General features: G+C 50.3%; 2 protein-coding genes, 1 long non-coding RNA gene and 1 other non-coding gene across 6 annotated transcripts in view; all 4 read right to left on the bottom strand.

The window, feature by feature from the left end:
• Nucleotides 1-1,955, bottom strand: part of PRPF8 (pre-mRNA processing factor 8) — a 30,259-nt gene extending 28,304 nt beyond the window's left edge. Inside the window, exons 1-3 of the mRNA XM_008147879.3 lie at nt 1,909-1,955; nt 1,576-1,686; nt 900-1,068 (exon numbers count right to left, since the gene is read on the bottom strand). Of these exons, the coding sequence (XP_008146101.1) occupies nt 900-1,068; nt 1,576-1,675 (269 nt within the window). The 5' untranslated portion in view covers nt 1,676-1,686; nt 1,909-1,955. The remainder of the gene's footprint in view (nt 1-899; nt 1,069-1,575; nt 1,687-1,908) is intronic.
• A 9,442-nt stretch (nt 1,956-11,397) lies between these two features.
• TLCD2 (TLC domain containing 2) lies at nt 11,398-13,933 on the bottom strand. 2 transcript variants are annotated; one of them, XM_008147880.3, is made up of 4 exons: nt 13,125-13,933; nt 12,847-12,929; nt 12,596-12,678; nt 11,398-12,029 (listed from the first exon to the last, which is right to left on the bottom strand). In XM_008147880.3, the coding sequence occupies exons 1-4, from the start codon at nt 13,298-13,300 to the stop codon at nt 11,580-11,582; spliced, it is 792 nt and encodes a 263-aa protein (XP_008146102.2). In that variant the 5' UTR covers nt 13,301-13,933; the 3' UTR covers nt 11,398-11,579. The 2 variants fall into 2 exon arrangements, with proteins under 2 accessions (XP_008146102.2, XP_054565368.1); XM_054709393.1 differs by having other exon boundaries at nt 13,143-13,933.
• An 878-nt stretch (nt 13,934-14,811) lies between these two features.
• LOC129147447 (uncharacterized) lies at nt 14,812-19,798 on the bottom strand. 2 transcript variants are annotated; one of them, XR_008554803.1, is made up of 3 exons: nt 19,555-19,798; nt 17,347-17,511; nt 14,812-16,615 (listed from the first exon to the last, which is right to left on the bottom strand). It is a non-coding gene; the product is annotated as an uncharacterized LOC129147447 (long non-coding RNA). The 2 variants fall into 2 exon arrangements; XR_008554804.1 differs by having other exon boundaries at nt 15,678-16,156.
• Nucleotides 17,399-17,482, bottom strand: MIR22 (microRNA mir-22). Its single transcript, NR_129189.2, has one exon. It is a non-coding gene; the product is annotated as a microRNA mir-22 (primary transcript).
• Nucleotides 19,799-20,780: the final 982 nt, after the last annotated feature.

Raw genomic sequence — 20,780 nt, 5'->3', positions numbered from 1 at the left:
ATAATGAACTGGTTAACATTTTTGTGTCCAAATGGGAAAGGGTTTTGCTAAGGTATTTGTACCTGTACTCTCCCAGCTTGGGGCCATAGAAAAACAAGTGTAAATATCTCAGGAGTTAACTACTCCTGAACCTGAGAATTCTGTTCACTGAGGTGTTACAAGCACAGAAGAATACACAGTGTCCTGCTCTGGGCTTCAACCCTTTCAAAGATGGGGACATATTATCATAGCACCAACAGGGCAAATTCAAGCTCCAGTCCCAGCCCTGGCCAGGTAGTCAGATGTTTAGAGCATGGTCCCCATATGCCAGCCAAGGTTACGGGTTCAATCCCGGGTCAGGGCACATACAAGAATCAACCAATGACTACTTAAGTGCAACAACAAATCAATGTTTCTGTGTGTGTGTGTGTGTCTCTCTCTCTCTCTCTCTCTCTCGCAAATCAATCAATAAAAACTTTTTTAAAAGCTCTAGTTCCAGATCAGGAAGTAAAATCAAGGCAATAAAGAGCATACTGGGCCCTAACAGGGTAGCTCGGTTGATTAGAGTCATCCTGACAAGCCAAGGTTTCGGGTTCAATCCCCGCTCACGGCACGTATAAGAAGCAACCAATGACTGCATAAATAAGTGGAGCAACAAATCGGCCTTTCTCTTTCTCTAAAGCCAATAAATAAATTGTAAAATCCTTAAAAGAAAAAAAAAAAAGGAGCAATACTGGAAGATCTGGAATCATCACAGGACCCTAATGGTTTTCTCCTTTCTCTTATAACCACCAAGATGGGCTGTCCTAGAAGACTAACGTCCCAAATGATAGAGCAGCTTTCCAGGACTCCTCCTTATGGGAGAGGGACAAAGGAAAGGGGCCAAACTCCAAATGAAGTAATTCCAGGATGTTCTTTACCCCAAGTAGACCCTTTTGTCATGGCGAAACTTCCTGTTGGTCATGTCTCCATGGTCTCGAATGATCTTCCTGACGTGCTCTGGGGGCATGTCTTCCTTCTGAGCATCCACAAATCCAAACTTCCGCTTTTCGGCATAGCGCTTGGCCTGTAATTGCTGCCATTTTCGGGCTACAAAGACACCTCAGTTTAAAGGACTGGACACTCTGAGTCTTATCATCCCCATCTCCTGCCCCAGGGTGAGGACCGGTCAGGACGTATAAAAGAGGGGCCAGCATCCAGCAGGTGCCCTCCCTGCCAATTCTCTTGTCATCCTGCTCTTCTTTATTCTGTCCTTCCTCACATTTACCACTGCCTGACATTTATGTTACAGATTTTTTTAAAGTTTTTTGTTGTCTATCTCCTCCATCGCCATTTAAACCCTTATAAGGACGGGAGTTCTGCCTGCATCGCTATTGTATCCCCATTGTTAGTGATCAGTGTCCGAAAATAAAAGACGCTTTTAAAGGCCTTGATTAGGTGGGAAAATCGGGGGAGAGGAGGCAGTAAGTGCGCTAACACCTAACGTTTTGACACTTGCAACAACAGAAAAAGGGCTCAAAGCCGCTGCAGGCGCGCACGCGCACACCCCCCACCCCCACGTCTCCGGGCCCCGACACCGCTCCCGCACGCATTCACCTTTCTCCTGCAGCTTTTCCTCCGACATGTAGTCCGGCAGCGGGGCCAGAGGGCCGGGCACCGGGTTACCCGGCCCTCGGTAAGGAAATACCCCGGCCATCCCCGGAGAATCTGGGGGCGCAGAAAGAAAAGAAAAAAAAAATTAACGAGCAACAGGGCCCGGGCCCACAGAGGCGCAGCAGGAACGCGTCAAGATCCCCGCCTGCAGTCCCTCCTCGCTCAGGGTGGGCGCAGCCCGGCCCAACCCCTCCGGCCGCTCAGCCGACCCCACCACGCCTCCCGCGGCCCCTTAAAGCCCGCCAGACACCCCCCGCCACAGCCCCTCACACAGACCTCCGCTGGGGGGAAACGCAATGGCGGCCAGCCTACGTCCGCGCCGCGCTCCCAGCGCCGGGAAGTGCGCAACGCAGCTTCGGCAATTGACCCAATCGGCGCCGATGTGCTCAGACAGATTAGAGAGCACACCAATTAGAGTTGCAGGTCTGGCTGGTGGGGGCGGGTCTATGGGCGGGATTATTTGAACGCAAGGGGGTGTGGTCGGAGTAGCCCAAGTCCCGCCTCCCGCTTTTCTGGGACAGCTTTTGGGGACCTCTGGCAGCCCCCGTCGTCTCCTCTGCCACTGGCGTGGGACAGCGAGCGTCCCAGGCTTACAGAATTTTAATAAATTTGTCAAAATCTGCACATTATTCTGTGTCTAGTCTCATAACGTAGACTTGAGGTGCAGTACTAGCCCCCAGTCAGCCAACCCTTTGTTCATGCATGCTTTCATTCATTCCACCGTCATTTATTGAGTACCCACTATGTGTCATTAGGAATACAGCAGGGGGAAAAATAACCTCACTGAACTCACAGGGTAGCGGGAAGGCAGACCAGGTTCTTAGACGCGGTGTGATGGGAGTTTTGAGGCAGGGCATTTAACCCCGCTTGCGAAGTCAAGGAGGAGTTTCGTCAATAAACCTAGAAAAATCACTGGACATGGGGAGCAACATTGCTGAGTGCCTTCCCCCCCCCCCCCCTCCGTTCTACTTTTCTCTCTCTACAATGACTACACTATGGAGTGTATAGTGGACCCCCTATAAATGCTTCTTGGATCCTTCAGGCTCTGTCTTTCTGCCTGAATTGCTCTCCACCTCCTGCAATCCTTGTTTCACTTTTCATTCTTGCTACATCCTTTGGTAACAACTTTCAATCTGACCTAACAGATACATTTGTTTGAACTCACACCAAGTTTATTGTGGAGGATGCAAAGGAATTGTAACCAATACAGCCTGTCAATCTAGTTGCGAATTTAGAACTCAAACGTGAAATAATTAGAGGAAAATGCAAAAGAGGGTCCAGGCAAGTGCTGGCTGGTGTAGATGTTCCTATAGTTCAAATAAGGGAGAGGAACACTATCAAAGATTTGATGGAGATGGGTAGATGTGAAGGGTTTGATGTGGTAAAGAAAGAGGAGGGAGCCGTAGAGTTTTGGCTCAGTGGATAGAGCACCAGCCTGCAGTCTGAAGGGTCCTGGGTTTGATTTTAGTCAAGGGCACATGCCTGGGTTGTGGGCTCCATCCCCAGTAGGGGAGTGAAGGAGGCAGCCAATCAATTATTCTCTCTCATCACTGATATTTCTATCTCTCTCTCCCTCTCCCTTCCTCTCTGGAATCAAACTGTGACCTCCTTGTTCATAGGTCAATGCTCAACCACTGAGCCATACTCGCCGTGCAAAAACTTTTCTTAAGTTTTTTTTTTTACTAATCACAAATAGTCTGTCTAAGTTAATCTGATGAAGCTCAATTGAGCAGAGAAGTGACCAAACCAAGAACAGTTCTGAACAGGAAATATTAGCTGCCTTTATTATGGACCATTCATTGCAGTCAAACCAGTCTGCTCATTGTTTTGTTTTGAATCATTCACTTTTTAAAAAGTTATTTATTTTAGAGAGAGAGAAACATTGATTTGTTGTCCCATTTATTTGTGCATTCATTGGTTGGTTCTTGTATGTGCATTGACTGGGGATCGAACCCACAACCTTGGTATACTGGGACGAGATGCTCTAACCAACTGAGCTACCCAGCCAGGGCTCATGCCCCTTGTATAAAATGATGTAGTATTTGCATATAACATATGCATATCCCTCCATTTATTTAAAATCATCTCTAGATTACTTATAATACCTAATACAATGTAAATTCTATGTAAATAGTTGCTCTACTGTATTGTTCAGGGAATGACAATAAAAAAATCTGTACAGCCCTAACCGGTTTGGCCTAGTGGATAGAGCATCAACCTTCGGACTGAAAGGTCCTAGGTTCAATTCTGGTCAAGGGCATGTACCTTGGTTGTGGGCACATCCCCAGTGGGGAGTGTGCAGGAGGCAGCTGAATTGATGTTTCTCTCTCATCGATGTTTCTAACTCTCTATTCCTCTCCCTCTCCCTTCCTCTCTGTAAAAAATCAATAAAATATATATATTTTAAAAATATGTACATATTAGTAGAGACGCAACTATCATAGGCCTAGCTTCATAGTATATGTCAGCTACAACATAACACTTTTTTTTCCTAATATTTTTTTATCTGAGGTTGATTGAATCAGTTACAACTGTAATGTTCTTAGTTTTGGTTTTTACAAAGTTATACAGTCTTGCAGAATTTGTTACAAAGATTTGTTACAGGCCTGGCAGGTGTTTCTCAGTGGTTAGAGCGTTGGCCCACACACCGAACGGTCTCAGGTTCAATTCCTGGTCAAGGGCATGCGGGAGGCAACCAATCGATGTCTCTCTCATATCAATGTTTCTCTCTCTCTCTCTCCCCCGCTCCCTTTTTCCACAATGGAAAAAATATCCTTGGGTGAAGATACACACACACACACACACACACACACACACACACACACTTGTTACAAAGGCCTGGCCCAGTGTGGCTCAGTGGTTGATTGTCGACCTATGAACCAGGAGCAGGAGGTCAGGGTTCGATTCCTGGTCAGGGAACCTGCCTGGGTTGTGGGCTCGATCCCTAGTAGGGGGTGTGCAGGAGGCAGCCGATCAGTGATTCTCTCTCATTTTTGATGTTTCTATCTCATCTCTCCCTTTTCTCTGAAATCAATAAAAATATATTTTAGCCGGAACATGTTTGGCTCAGTGGATAGAGCGTCGGACTGCGGACTGAAAGGTCCCAGGTTCGATTCCGGTCAAGGGCATGTCCCTTGGTTGCGGGCATGTCCCCAGTAGGAGGTGTGCAGGAGGCAACTGATTGATGTTTCTCTCTCATCGATGTTTCTAACTCTCTATCCCTCTCCCTTCCTCTCTGTAAAAAAATCAATAAAATATATTTTAAAAATATATATATATTTTAAAAACAACAACAAAAAACAAAGAACAGCTGCCTGTGCTCCCTCTGACTATTTCTCTCTTAACCCCCCCCCCCCCGCACCCAAAACAAAAAACAAAAAGCACTTTCACCAATTGTAACTGATTATTTTGGCATTTATTGCCATATCTTCAAGTAATAAGCTTAAATTAGTATTTCTTGACTTTTTACTTTTAGGCATTATCTACTCACTCCCCACAAGAGAGAATGGAAATCCAATTTTCCCTCCAGCCTCCCAGTACATATATGAACATGAATTTTTAAAATTCATTATATATGTCAAGGAAATGCTCCTGCAGCTGCCCTAGGATGTGCCCCCTGTTACCCTCCCCCGTCTTCTCCATCTCCCCAGACCCCACAGGGTGGAAATACATGGATTCCATGGAGGGCTGGGGTTAGGGAAGGAAGAGCAGGAGCTTGGAGACAATGATGTTTGCAGGAGCTGCTGAGGGGAGCAAGCAGCAGTGTCTTCTAAACCAGAGAAGCCGCAGGAATTTGTGGCACCCCGGTTCTTCCGGCTCCACTGTCCTTCTCTAACGTGCCCTGACCTGGGGTCTGGAGCAGAGAGGGCCACTGTGCCAGTCTCTTAGCCCCCGGGTTTAACAATGCCAACCAGAGCAGTTCAAGGAGGTGGAGTCCTCTCAAGGGCACGAGCAGGCGGGCCAGAGTGAGGGGGCAACGCGTAACCCAAAGAAGTCGTTTATTATCCCTGGAATGTCAGCTACTACCCAAGTCTGTTATTGGGGAGGGCTGGGTGGAGGTGGGCAGAGAGGCCTTTGCAGGGAGCGTCCTATCGCACTAGGATCGAACTCACATTCTTCTACTCCTAAAGCCCGCATGGCTTGCATCCTTAGCTCGGTCTGAGTCGCTTCTGTGTTCAGTTCCTACAGAAGATGTGGCAAGTGAAGGTTGCCTCCCACCAGCTTAAAGGCAGGGGAAGAATGTGCTCTCAACGCTGAGCTAAGTGGTGCGCGTGATTGCGGGGAAAGCTGAGATGGACCTCTGTCCTAAACAGTCGCTGCATTCCTGAAAAGTGCAGGGATCGATACTCGGTGAATAGAAGTCTGGCTTTCAATCTGAAGCATCCTGGCGTATAAATACCACGTCAGAGGCAATCTGTCTGACTTGATTGATCTTCAGTTGTCAGCTAGCTCCTATCTTCCTACCTCAAGGTTTCTCCACTCCTCAACCTTTCTATAAAGAGGTAAAATTGTGTATAAGAAGGAGCCTGAACCAAATCAAAGACTGAGATTCGAATTCTGGCCGTGCCGTAAACTCGCTGGGTGTGCTTGGATAAACTGCAACTATCGTAGGTTTCAGTTTTCTGCAAACTGAACTGTAAGACTGGATAATCTTGGAGGTGGCATATTAATAAAGACTCATTGTTAAAAGTGAAAAAACTGCCCTAGCCGGTTTGGCTCAGTGGATAGAGCATTGGCCTGTGGACTCAAGGATTCCAGGTTCGATTCAGGTCAAGGACACATGCCTGGGTTGCAGGCTCGATCCTCTGTAGGGGGCGTGCAGGAGGCAGCCAATCAATGATTCTCATCATTGATGTTTCTATCTCTCTCTCGCTTCCTCTTTGAAATCAATAAAAACATATAAAAAAAAAGAAAAGAACCTTTAAAAAAAAAAGGTGAAAAAAAACCCTCAACTCATATTCACTTGAGCAAATCCAGGAGTTTTTTGGTTTGTGCAATTGAATGGTCCAGGGCAAGTTCTGGCTTCAGGCCGAGCCTGAGCAGACTCATATGATGCTAGATAGCTCTGTCTTTTTGAGTCCTTTGTGTGTGTGATGGTGTTGGCTTCGTGCTCAGCAGAGATCTCTTACAGCCTCCTGGCTTAGCAATGTCAGCACACAGAGTGCATCTTAGCCAAAGGTTCTGGAGGTCATGGTGCCCAGGCTCCTAGGCTCTGCTTATGTCATAAACTCATTTCAGGAAAAGAGGATATGGTGTTTTGATTGGCTAGGCCTGGGTCACGTGCCCATTGAGGGGCTTGAGGGAGGAGTGGTTTTCAAAAGAAAATCTCTACGCTGCTGGGCAGGCAATGTAGCAGATGTTGGACACAGATGGTATAACAGAAAAATATACTGGTGTCCAAAAAAATGTATACATGCCCGGCTAGCGTTGCTCAGTGGTTGAGCATTGACCCATGAACCAGGAGATCACGGTTCAATTCTCAGTCAGGGCACATGCCTGGGTTTTGGGCTCGATTCCCAGTAGGGGGAGTGCAGGAGGCTGCTGATCAATGATTCTCTCTCATCATTGATGTTTTTATCTCTCTCTCTCCCTCTCCCTTCATCTCTGAAATCAATAAAAATATTTTTAAAAATGTACTATTCCAGGTCATGGCACACGTGCCTGGGTTGTGGGCTTGATCCCCAGTGTGGGACGTAAAAAAATAAAAAAATAAATAAATAAAATAAAAATGTATACACACTTTGAATAATTATTAATCCCAATGGGTTAAATCTGAAAAGAAGCATCAATTAAGCTATCAAAAATGTATGACACCGTGTGTGTGTGTGTGTGTGTGTGTGTGTGTGTGTGTGTTGAATTCAGGCTATGTCACTAACTGGCTAGGTAACCCTGAATAAGTTAACTTAGTTTACTCATTTAAAAACTGGGATGAGTGAGGGTAAGGGGAAGAGATCAACCAAAGGACTTATATGCATGCATATAAGCCTAATCAATGGACACAGACAACAGGAGATTGGAGGCATGAATGGGAGGTGGAGGGTAATGGGGGAATAAAGACACATATGTAATACCTTAATCAATAAAGAAATTAAAAAAAACAAAAACAAAGAGAACGTCCCACTTCAGTCCTTCATAATCAAGACTGGAAAAAATAAATAAATAAATAAAATAAAAACTGGGATGAGCCCTGGCCAGTGTAGTTCAGTTGATTGAGCAGGTTTGCTTTTTTTTTTTTTTTTAGGATTTCTTTTATATAGATATTGGTTTCAGAGAGAAAAGGAGAGGAGATAGAAACATCAATGATGAGAATCATTTATCGGCAGCCTCCTGCACACTCCCTACCGGGGATTGAGCCCGAAACCTGGGCATGTGCCCTTGACCAGAATGGAACCTGGGACCCTTCGGTCCGCAGGCCAATGTTCTATCCACTGAACCAAACCAGCTAGGGCAGGCAGGTTTGCTTTTTGATAGTAGATGATCTTAGAACACTTTAGAGCTTTGTAGGTCATAAAGTTAGTGCCAAGAAATCATCCCACAGTGAAGTTTCCACAATCCAGCATTGCATTATATATCAGGATATCAATGGAGCCAAAAAAAAAAAAAAAAGTGACTCAGTATAACCACACTCACAAAAGACTGATGCAATTATTTGCCTAACAACTTATTTATTTATGATCAGGATAATGTCCCATAAAATATCAATGTTCCCCCATCCAGGAAAGCCCCCTCCCCTTTGCTAGAAAATAAATAATTCATCAGCAAGTAGCTTGGTAGGCATGGAGTCCGTCTTGAGGACCACCTTACTGAGCCATGGTGAGGTCTGACAGAGCACTGTCATGGTGACCCAACTCATTGCACCAAATGCGGCATCTATCAACCTCTGCATTTTCTTTTTTTTTTTTTTAATATATTTTTAATTGATTTTTTACAGAGAGGAAGAGAGAGGGATAGAGAGTTAGAAACATCGATGAGAGAGAAACATCGATCAGCCGCCTCCTGCACACCCCCTACTGGGTATGTGCCCGCAACCAAGGTACATGCCCTTGACCGGAATCGAACCTGGGACCCTTGAGTCCGCAGGCCGACGCTCCATCCACTGAGCCAAACCGGTTTCGGCAACCTCTGCATTTTCTAGCTTCTCTTTTCCAGGGTCCTAATTGGCCAGGCCTCTCTGATTCCCATCATCTATATCTGGTCCACACGATCTATAACTGCTCCAGTTGATGAGATGTCACTTAGTCAATTATAATCACAATCCAGTTCTGCCTTAAAGGTTCACTGGGTTATGTGTGTGTGATCCCACATTCTTCAGGTATCCACTTATGTCTCGCCCCACCAGTAGCTAATCTCACCCTTCCTGTATGGGTTTTACTAGTTAACCACAGAAACAGCCGGATTTCCCTGACAGTCTAGTTCTTGGGCACCCTTTAAAGATACTATCAAGTCTTACCAAAGAGGGTGCTCACTTGGAGCGTGAATTTATGACGTGCTCCTAAAGTTTGTCATGTTTCGTGGTTTTCTGTGTTTAAACTGAAGGGCAATGTTTTTGTTAATCAAGGCGCTCCGTTTAGAGTTTTGAAGATACTTCTACCGAATTTTACTTGGTTTTTCTACCTCAGCTTCCATACCTGTGCCTCTCCAGTTTTAGTCTGATTACATTGAAACCCTCTGCTCTCCTTTTCTGCTTGTGTCTGCTCCTCAGCCTGTTATTTTTTTCTCCGTTGAGCCTCAGTGTTAACGACTCTCTGATAGGGATCTCTCACAACCCCTCTCTCATATTTCCCCCTTAATCTCTATTCTGTATTTTTCTGTCTCCATGTGCGTCCCCTCCTTTCCCTTGCTCCTTCCTGTGGATGTTGATTTAATCCTGCCCCCTACCCGATGTTCTCTCTGTGATTCCCCATTTCTTCGCCTACTCTTCTATCTCAGTGTACATCCCTGATTCTGACTTTCCCATCTTCCTCCCGGTCTCTGCCTATCAGTCCCTGTCAGTCTGTCTTTGTTCTGCACTGTCGCTGCTTGTCCTTTGTCTTTCTGCCTGTCTCCCAACACCACATATTTCCTGCTTTCTTTTTCTGTCAATAAATCTTTTCACTGACTGCCTCCTCCACCTCCCGCTCTTCTGCGTCTCAGCTCCCCGGACAAATCCCCCTCATCTCTTTCCCCCTCTCTCTGCTCTCACTCCGCTCATCTCTCAGCCTGCCAGATTACCTCCGTCTCTCCAGAGCCTGGTTGTTCCTCCTTGTCACTCACTCTCACTAAATCACTGCCTAGACTATCTGTGCCTTCCACCCTTGGGGTCCCTTCCTGTCAGCCTTTCTTTATTTTTATTTTTCTCTTTGTTTAGGAGCATTTTACCAAGTCTACGATTTGGGTTTATCTCAAGCTTCTGTAACAGTCTTTCTCGATATTTCTGCCAAGGATCCTCTGTCCTGCACTCCATTTCCCTTTGCCTCTGTCTCTTCTGTGCAGCGAATCCTCTTTCTTCCTGTCTTTCCCTCAATCTATGTATGTCTTTCTCTACATCCGCTTCGTCTTTCTTTAGCTCAGCTTTTTGGCAGGAATTTTTTTTTTAAATCTTCCTGTGTCTTGCTTTTGCTTACGTATCTTTTCTGTGGGTGATTACAGGTTATCTCTTGTCCATTGTTTAGTAGACTAGCAACCTTAATCTGCTCTACACTCCCCGGAACCTGGAACCTGGATATTCTGCCTGAAGAAGGGAGGGGTCTTATGCAATAGAAAAAAAAAAAAAAATGCAGCCATGGAACCCTGGCCAGTTGGTTAAAGTGTCGTCCTGATATGCCAAAGTTTTAGGTTCGATCCCTGGTCAGGGCACATACAAGAAGCAACCACTGAATGCATAGATAAGTGGAACAACAAATTGATCTCTCTCTCTCTCTCTCTCTCCATCCAAAAAAAATCAATAAATCAAGACAAAAGAAAAAATGCAGCTGAAGTGGCAGGGGAGAAAGGAGAGCTTGCAAATGACGTCATCGCCCTGCAGCCAAAAGGAAGCCTTTCCTAGGCTTCTTCTGCCTGTGCCTCCTTCTTCCATGAAGCCCTGGGCCTAGGAAGACCTTACACTGTGCACCCAGAATGGGTGTTTGAGTCCCTCCTACAGCTCTGTCCTAAGAAGAGAGACCTATTGTCACGTGTATTCCCAGCTCTTGACCCAGTGACACGCCACACAGTGTTCTTGAGCTTGATAAATATGTTTTTCTCATTAAAGGTTCAAAACCAAATAAAATAAAATAAAAAGAAGAGAGACCTAGCCCCATGTTCATTCCTCTAAAAATATGTCTTTTCTTTGAGGTCAAGATATTCTAAAAATAAATTTCAAAAAGGCAGATGCTGGACACAGTAGGACTCAGGCTAAGTACAAACACAACAGTGGGGTTTTGAGAACCAGGAATATCAGCAGCAATCTCTATGCCCCGGGTCTTTGGTCTCTTAGCAGCTGGTATGTCTACATAACTACTGGCTGCAGAGAGCACCTGTTGTGTTCTCCTCCCACTGCCAGAATTTGGTCATAGGTGAGATCTCTTCCCTCTGGCCTTACCCACTCCCTACCAGGTCTCTACTCCCCGTGAGACTTCACCCTCCCTCACCTGCCCCTGTGCTAAAGCAAAGGGATTCTGTTTCCTTTGGCTGTTACGTTCAGTTTCATGGGTCCTGCCACCCTTTATTGGTAGCACTGGCTGTACCTCTTGAATTAGTTTTCTGGAGAGGATGGTTATCTGATGAGGAAATGCAATGAACAACAGCCCAGATTCCCAACCATTTCTTTTCAGATCCTAGGAGTGGGGGAGGGGTATGAATTTGCTGGAAGAGGAACTGAGATACTGAAAATCCAGTCCAGTCCTCACCCCAATGGGGGGGTCTGTGCATTGAAGACCATCATCTCCTTGTCCCGCAAGACTGGCAGAAGAAGAACCCGAGGCTTCGCCCTAGTCTTTCAGGCCCAGAGGGGAATCATCCTTGGTGGCAGGCTCACCGTCACATGTCCTGGTGACCCTCGCTTCCCTGTGCCCAGGGTTGGATGAATGAGGCCGAGACCGCAGGACATCACTGATCAAAATGCGAACACCCTGTGAGATGCTCAAGGCTCCCACAGTGGCCAGCCCGGTGCCACCAAGGACAACCAGAGCAGGAGGCACCTGGTGGTGGTGCTGGATCAACCACAGACTCATCCACCCCAGCGGTGCCAGGCGGAAGAGGACCAGGGTGGCCAGGGTGGCCCAGCTGGCCACACTGAAGGCCACGGACGGGGCCTGGTGAGAAAGCAGCAGCAACTTTCTCAGGTGCAGGCAGACGGAGTTCAGCTCTAGGAGCAGAGACACCACGGAGAAGCCCACGTAGTGGCCGGACAGAATGGCAGTGCCGAGGCAGCTCACTACCTGGGGAGCAAGGGCCAAAGGTTAGAAGAACTCCCACGACCTACCACCCATCATGTCCTAATATCCCAGTCCTCCCAGGCATTTCCTGGCATTCTTTCCCTGAAAACACCCAACTTTATGCTGACCCTATGCCAGGAGCCCGAATGGCTTTGAAACCATCTTTCCCTAGGATGGAAGCAGCCTGGGCCAGAGGCTGCCTTCTCTGGGGCTGCAGCATCTGCATAGTAACACCCCCCCCCCCAACTTCCATCCTGGTCTTTCATGCCCCATCCCCACTCCCAATACGGGGGCTCCCTCCTTCTCAGAAAAGCTCCATGTTTAACGTTTCTGCAATCCACAGGACACCTGTGGGAAGGCGAGCCCCTGAGGCAGAGCTCAGACTCCCAGCTGTGCCCAGCAGTCAATCCCCGCCCCTCAATTCAGCCCAGGGTTGGGAGGATCAAGCCCAGGGGAGAGAGGGGTGGGTGTCAGACTCTCTGGGGAGTCGTAGGACATAAAGCGGATGAGAGATTGGGGTCTGCAGTTGGTACACCTCCCTTCCTGCCTCGCCTCTCCCTGAGTCTCACCACCAAATGGTGACAGAGAAGCTCCCAGGCCTGGCCCAAGGTCTGGTTCTGCAGCATGTCAACTCCATCGGCCAGGAAATAACCTATGGGGAAGGGTGGCAGCTGGGGTACAGCCCGGAGAGAACTCTCCAGCCCCTACCTCGTCCAGTTCTCTCGTTCCCCTCAGGAACGCCGACAGAAGAGCGCCTGCAATCACCGTCGGAAGCCTGTTCCCCGCCCAGCAGCTGGCCCAGCCGGCCCTGCAGACTCACCCACAGATACAGCCACCAGCACCAAGGCCCAGGGCGGGTGGCCGTGAATGGGGTCGGCGGCCATCTGAGGGTACAGCAACAGCCTAGAGGAGATGGGGAGCCACCGTGAGCTTGGTGCAGACCGGATTCTCCCGCGGGGCACGCCCGTCCGTCCACCCATCCCAGCCTCCGACGCTCAAGGGTTAGCATCCCTTGTGAAGGTGCCGCCAGGTCTCCCACCGTTAGCTTTCCATCCCTCGCCCGCACCCAGGGACCTCCCGAACCTCTAAGCCCCGCACCCGAGCAGCGCCCCGGACCCGGTGAGCAGGCTGTGCGCCAGGGAGACACAGATGTTCCGCCACTTCCAACGGTCCTGAGCCGCAGATCCCGGCGCGGGCAGCAGCTGCAGCCCCCAGTGCATCCCCCGGAAGGCTGCGAAGGAGGCGCCGGTCACGAGGAGCCCCGAGGGCGCCATGGCCTGGCGCGCGGGCTAGGTCCGGACCGGTTCCCGGGGCCCCTGCGCACTCGCCCCCGACGCATCCGACGCCCGCTCCAGAGACGGCGCCCCGCGCCCCGGCAGGGCCGGGTTCCTGGGCTCCCGGGCCCGCCCGGCCTCGGGAATCTGCGGTAACTTTTCCAGGGCTGGTCCACGACCTCTCGGCTGGAGCGTGATTGGAGCAGCCGCGCGGCCACCGCCCCCGGAGCCAAGGCAACCGACCGCGTCCGGCCCCAGCCACAGGCTGCGGGTTGGGGGCTCCCGGGATCGGCCGTGCAACGCAGCTCAGGGGACTGACTGCTGGGAAGTCGACAGAGGTCTTCCCCGACTCCCCGAGCCCGGAACTTTTTAGAGCTCCAGAAATAGGTCACTAATCTCACCTGACACTCCCGGGGGCCCCGCCCCACTAACTTTCCCCTACTCTAAAATCTCACCATCTGGTTATGCCTCCCACCCCGCCCACACGGCCCTGGGGTGCGGGGCCGGGGCAAACCGGCTGCCACTTGCTGAAACCTCGACGCCGCACTGCTCCCACCCCCTCCCCCGTCTCAACTGTGGGGGAGAGGGCACTTCCCTGCCCTGGAGCCAGGCACCCCTTCCACCTCCGGAGGTTTCCAGGCCCACAACGCATCCCAGCAACCCCATAGTTCCAGGAGTCCTGCCCCTTCCACAGCGCCTCTCAAATAGAACACCTGCAGCTTCCATTTGGGAGAGGGCGGGGCCCACTGGAACCTCCTCCCTCGACCTTTTTTGGGTGCCCTACAGAGGAGTCTCTTTGTGAGGAAGGGGAGGCCAAGGGAACCACTCGGCACTATAGTCTTGGAAAGCACCCCTCCCCCGAGGCGGTACCTGGTGGGTGGACAGAGTATCTCCCAATCCGAGGAGGCCAGGAGAGGTCAGAGTCACCGCAAGGTGTGGGCAGAATCAGAGAGAAAACAGAGACGCGTCGTGCTTTCCGCAGCAAGACTGTTAGGATTCCAGAACCTTTCAGCCTGTAAAGGAAAAGCTCCCTCCCAACCCCTATTTCCTGAAGAGTTTGTACTGTTTTCCATCTTACTCCACACCTTGAGCTGGTTGCCAGCCAGAAATTCAGAGCCATTTCCTGTACGTGGAACTGGCCGATTCCAGCTACTGCCAGAGAATGAATTTCTCAAGCTGATTAGGAGGCAGCTGATTGATGATTCTGCTCCCCCATCACTCTCACAACCCTCTTTTCCCACCAAAACCCCACTAAACCCAAGGGGCTAGGGACAGCCCTTCATTCTTCCACACCCACCTCTCCAAAAAAAAATATATTTTTTAAAGTTACACTGATTCTTTTAAATTTTGTTATATGAAAGCCATACACAATTAATGTAGCAAATTTGTAAGTTACAGAAAACAACAACATGAAAATTACAATTACTTTATTCCACCATCCAAATATTATCACTTTGGAGTATAGTATAGCCTCAATCTCTGTTTCATGTATTGTATCCAAGTATATACTTATATTTTAAAAAACAAAATTGAGACCACATGATATACACTATTTTTATAACCTTTTAATTTTTTGTTGTTAATCCTCACCCGAGAGTCTTTTCTCCATTGATTTTTAAAGAGTGAAAGAGAGGAAGGGAGAGGAGAGGGATATGGATTGGTTGCCTCCTGCAACCCAGGTATGTGCCCTTGACCAGGAATAAAAGCAGAGACCCATTGGTGCACCAGCTGATGCTCTAACTATTGAGCCACTGACCAGGGCTATAACCTTTTTTAATATTTAAAGAACATTTTTCTTTTCAGCCAAATATTCTTCATGACTCTCAAAAATATTTTTTTTATTGATTTCATGGCATGTGCCTTTGACTGGAATTGAACCTGGGACCCTTCAGTCCAGAGGCCAACACCCAATCCACTTAGCCAAACGGGCTAGGGCTCTTTTACATGACTTTTAATGGCTGTGTAGTACTCCACCTTCTGGATAGATATTGCAAATTTTCTTTGCAGCAGAAATGAATTCCCAGACAATTGCTTCTCTATTGCAATGCTGGAATGAACATCTTTTTTTTTTTTTTTGAATGAACATCTTATAACTAATTTTTTTTCCTTAGGCTAGATTCCCAAATGTAGGATTACTAGGTCAAAGGCCATAGTAATATGTTTGATACATATTACCAAACTTAAATCCAGGAAGGCTGTACCAATTTGTACCCCTTTATGCAATGTATGTGATGATTATTTTAGTACTCCTTTGCCAACAACTGGGTCTTATTTTTTCTGTTATAGCTTGCTATGAGAAAAATGCTTTGGGGGATGGGGTGAAGGAGGTCAATGGGGGGGAAAAAGGACATCTGTAATACTTTCAACAACAAAAAAGGAAAAAGAAAAATGGTTATAGCTATATTTGCCTCTCTTTAATTAATAATGAAGTACACATTTGTATTCATGGTTTTATCCATTTGCTTTTATTTTATGAATTTCCTGTGTATGTCCTTTCACAGCTGGCTCTTGTTCCTTGAAGCTGCTTATATGTAAATTACAAGGTGGGAGAGAGGTGGAAGTAGGAGGATGAAGCCACAGGACACTTTAATATGGTCCCACATCTCTGAAGGAGGTGGAAAGATTGAAGATGCCGGGAAGTTTGTCCTTCCTGGAGGCTGGGTGTCCTCCCTCTTCCTGGGGTGCTCCTGGCCTTTATGCCCCCCCTCTGCAGGGTGCCCAGACACGTCCTGTGCTCTCCAGGCTTTGTCCTTCACTGATCTTCCGCCTGCCTGTGTTCCCAGGATGCTCCTCCTCATCTCTGCTCCATGATAGGTGAGGATGGCAGAGCCACACACCCAGGGCTGGAAGGAAACACTGTGGCCAGTGAAGCGAGGAGGGGAAGAAAGGATGGAAGCAATGTCCAGGGACAGAGTGATCTTTGTTGAGTGGACTCAGTCTACCCACCCCCTTCTACCACAGTCCCACACACATCCGGCTTAAGCTGTGGAAGAGCTGGGTTCAATGGTCTACTCTCCCCTAAATCTTTGAGTTTCTCATAATTGGGTAATAGGACCCAGCTCCTCTTCCCCCAAAATAGAACAAACAGCTTCCTGCAGCCCCTGAAGCCAGCCACCTTCAGGCAGGGATTCTAGGCCAAGGCTGAACCACACCAGAGCCTGAGCTGGAGAGTGAGATTGGATCAGGAACTGGGGATGGCAGGTTTACACTGCCTGATGCCCCAAAGCGGGTTGAGTCCCAGAACTCAGCTCTCCTGGTTGCTGGAGGGGAGAATTTTCTGCCTGCACAGGCCTGAGTTGAGTTTCACACACCATCCTGGAAAGTAAAGTGAGGAAGAAGAGCAGTGGTAGCCACCAGGGGCCGCAGTCCTATTATGGGTGGCAGAGGATGCCTGGGGCCACCCTGGCACGATGAGAAGTCAGTGTAGAGACTGAGCCCCTTTAACCCTCCGAACCCCTATCTCTGGGGTTTACCGTCAGGGAGGGGGGAGGGGCAATAGCTTAAGGGAAAAGCTGTTTTATTCCCACCCCAAGCTGAGTCTGCACAGATGGGCTTCTGATTTCCTCAAGCACACTCAACTGGGTGATTTCTCCATCTCATAGGTAGGTGGAGAAGCTGAGACCGGACGTCTAAGGGTGCCACATATAGGTAAGTATCCCTGAATCTAGAGTCTGGGCCAGTCTAAGGAAATGCAGGGAAAGGTAAGAGCAGGGGTATGACTACTGAGATGGCAGTTTCAGTATGACCTTCTGGACCTCACCTGGAAAGGCCAGTGGAAAGAATGAGGGATAAGGAAGGAGGGTCAAGAAAGACATCTGGGTAGAGGGGTAGACAGGGTTTTCTTTGCTCCACTTCCTCCCACTGTCACACAAAGACTAACTTCGGGTAGTCAGAGACATCTACTCCCTAATTCAGTCAGGGTCTCTAAAATTGTTCTCTCTTGCTGCGCCAATCAGGGTGAAGGCTCTCCAACTGAACAAGGTTCCCTTTCCTGAAACATATCATCACTCCTGCCGTCCAGACCTTCCCGGCCCCAGTTCTGTCACCTTCCAGATGAGGGCGAAAGCAGCTCCTTCTCCTTCTCCTCCTCGAAGCCAGCGGCAGAGGGCAACAGTTCTTCAACTGGCAGCTTTAGCTGGGTCAGGACATAAAGCTTGCCACTGAAGAACTACTGCGGCTCAGCCAGGTGAGGGTGTGGGAGGTACCGGCTCCTAAAGGCAAAGGGAAGGAAAATGGGAAAGACCTGAGCAAGGGCCATGTCACAGGGACACTGTCCATCCAAGTCCAGTCCCAGCAGACACTCAACCTTCTAAGGAAGGGTTCTTAGCCCGGGCCTGCGGGAGCTCAGTGAGAAGCAAGAGGCAGCTCTAAACACATTTCCCTTGCTCCTCTTTCCAGAACTGCAGAAACCCACGCTCTCACCCGCTTTACCCCAGCCACACATGGGGTGGGGGTGGGGGGCAGCCTACTCAGCACTCGGATAAGTCAGGACCTGGGACCCTGGACACACCCTTCCCTTTTCCAAGGTGCTAGGTGAGAAATTGTATCTCAGGTCCAGAAATGAGTTCAGTGATCAGCCCAACTGACTTCTTCCCAGAGAGTCCAGCTGGAAAAAGTTTTAGGGGCCTGGATCTGGGAAGAGTGAGGAAGGGAGGAGGTCTAGAGTTTGGAAGGTCAGCAGAGGCTCCTGGGACTGTGAGGAGAGGACAAGGGACCAAAGGCTGGAGGGGAGGGAGATTAGGCAGGGAGGTTGGGCAGCCTCCCCTGGACTCTCAAATGCCAAGCATTCCGCTTGCGCATTCCGGGTACATCTGGTATGAATTCCAGGCTGTCTGCCGGCCCCTCCAAGTCTGAACTTTGTTCCAAGTTCCAAGCCCCGCCCCCACAGTTCCAACGCATGAATCAGCAGGAAAAGCCGGGCCCTGCAGCATGGCCCGGGGAGGGGGTTGGGGGCGTGGCAGGCCTGGGGGCAGTGAGCTGGGGAGGGCGGGTCTGTGCTGACACTCAGCCCAAGGGCATGCCCATGCCAATGGGAGTGGCCAAGGTGGTCTTGCCTTGAGATTTCTATACTTTAGAGGGCAAAAAAGACTAGGGTAAGGTTGGGAGGTTTTCAAATTACAAAACTCTCTTGGAAAGCATGAATTTTGAGGTATCTTCCTTCTCCCAAGTGACCAGTCCCCAACTCCTTCCCATTCCCCTCTGTCGGAGCCAGCTCTGGTCAGCCCAAAGGACTTAGCGGCTACTGAGAGTTTGTGCCAAGCAGGTGCCCTTGGCTGCAGAGCGGGGTGGGTCCAGGGCACTGACCCTCTGACCAGCTGCTCCATCAACCTTCTGGCACCCTGACAGCTTCCAGCCCAGTCTGACAGCCAGGATGACAGGCCAAAAGAGTTGGAGGCTGGAACTAGGGCCAAGGGAGGTGGGGGCGATAGCCTAGCCCGAGGCCACGGGGAGGGGCCAAGAGTTGGCCGAGAGGTGGGGAGAGAGGGAGCCCAGTGATGACTAACCCAGGCGCCCCACCCAGCCAGCCGGTTTCCCAGGCGGTCGGGGCCAGGCCTGGGCTAGGGCCCCCACAACCGGACAGGCTTGGGGGAGGTGCAGAGGTGACCTTCTCTCGGCCCAAGACGGCTAGTGAGGCTGGGGCGGGGGGGGGGGGGTAGAGTTTCCAGGCCTTCCTCGTGCCCGCTCCCCCCACCAACCGCGATGAAACCCTAAACCTTTGGGTTGCATAAGGCCCCGGCACCGCCGCCCCCTACTCCTCTCCCCTCCCCCCTTACATAACATCCCCTGGAGGGAATGAGAGGAGGGGCCGGCCCGCCCAGAGACCCCTTCCCTGCCAGGGTACTTAGCTGGCCCCGACTCAGTGAGTGCGGGTAGGAGCAAAGCACTTCCACCGCCTCCCGCCCGGTCCAAATCCTCTCCAGGCTGAGTGGTCGGTCCCGTATCCTCGGACCAGAGGGCGCGAGGTTAGCCGCCCCCAGCCCTCCCGCCCCTCACCGCCCTCCCGCCCCTCACCTTACTCCCAGCTACTCCGCAAGACCTTCCGCCACGACTCCTGTCTCGGCCCCTTTTTAAAAAACCTCCAGACACACTACTCCAGCCAGTCCAGGACCCTCTCCCCCGGAGCGCCCCTGCCTCCGCCGCCCCCTCTCCCCTCCCCCGGAAGGGCAGGGTGTGGCCGCCAGAACCGTACTTGCCCCCATTACCCCGTTAGCACGGTTCCCTCCAGTGCGGCCAGGACCCCAGCTCACACCCACCTGGTGCTGGGTGTGTGGGGGGTGCTCAAGGTTGGGGAGCAAATCAGTGCGTCCGTGCCCCACGGCCGGCGGCGCTCTCTTCCCAGCGCCCAGCACACACCGGCTCCAGTCTCCGATCAGCTGGCGGCGTAGTGACGCACGAGTTGCGATTGCACCGCCCAGGGCCAATCACCGCCTACTGGTGTGCAGCGTGACCACACCCACTCGGGGGCGCCAGCCCTTCGCCCTGATCCCGCCTCTCGGGCTGTCTTAGCTCTGATTGTCAAGGAGGCCACCCCTTTGCCTAAGTAGAGTTGCACTAAGCCACACCCACCAACTCAAGAGCTGGCCAATCGGTGAAAAGGTGTGGCTCGGCCCTCCGCTAGGCTACTTGCTTTGAAGAGCCCTACGTCAAACCGGGGTCCGAAAGAGCAGCAGGAAGTAAAGGCGTGTGTGTTTGCTGTGCATTCTGGTCAGTGTAGTTCTCAAGCTGACACCCCATTCCCAGAATTCAGAGCGCTCTGTGAGTTGGCATTTTTAAATCATCTCTGAATCCATCCCCGGCGAAATCCTTAAAGGGCTACAGCCCCTCCTTTTTTGGAGCCGTGAGTGCTTCTTTTAGACAACCCCCAAAATGGATTCGCTGACCTCTGCAGGCGGCTCTCTAAGGAAAAGTGGAGCAGGCGAAGCAGCAGGAGTGGGCAGAACTGAAGGTGGAAATCAGTCCCCAGGGCAGCAGACTCTTCCACGGATGGGAACTCCTGAGGGCTTTTGGGGTAGGGAAGACTGCCCACCTCTCCAAGCCCCAGCTTTCACTGGAGAGATCTAGTCCACCCCTCCTGGGGGTGCGGGTGTGGGGAAGGCTTCCTGATCAGGAGACTTTCCTTGGAGATGTCTGGTCCCAGTCGCAGGGATAGAGCCGCTTCCTAACAAAAGATTCATACTTTTTCGCGGCTGTGAAGCTGGGGAAGTCCCAGCCGGGCCGAGGACATCGCTCTCATGATCCTCCCAGCCCTCGACCCTCCCCCAAAGGCCCTTAATAAAATGGTTTGCTTACCCCATCCCTTCCCCGTCCCTCCCCACCCCCCAAATAAAAAAGATTCATAGTACAGTCTTCACCTGAGGGTAGATGGAAGACTTCTGGTCAGAAACTAGGGGATGGCCGTGTCAAAGTACAACTGGCCGGCAACCCCATCCTCTGCCTTAATACCCCCATTCAGTACCGCCCTTCAGAAGCTTTGCACTGA

Source organism: Eptesicus fuscus, chromosome 20 (assembly GCF_027574615.1).
Source record: "Eptesicus fuscus isolate TK198812 chromosome 20, DD_ASM_mEF_20220401, whole genome shotgun sequence".
Classification (NCBI taxonomy): Eukaryota; Metazoa; Chordata; class Mammalia; order Chiroptera; family Vespertilionidae; genus Eptesicus; species Eptesicus fuscus.
Note: the sequence above shows the minus strand (reverse complement) of the source record. Positions and strands in the feature narration are given on the sequence as shown.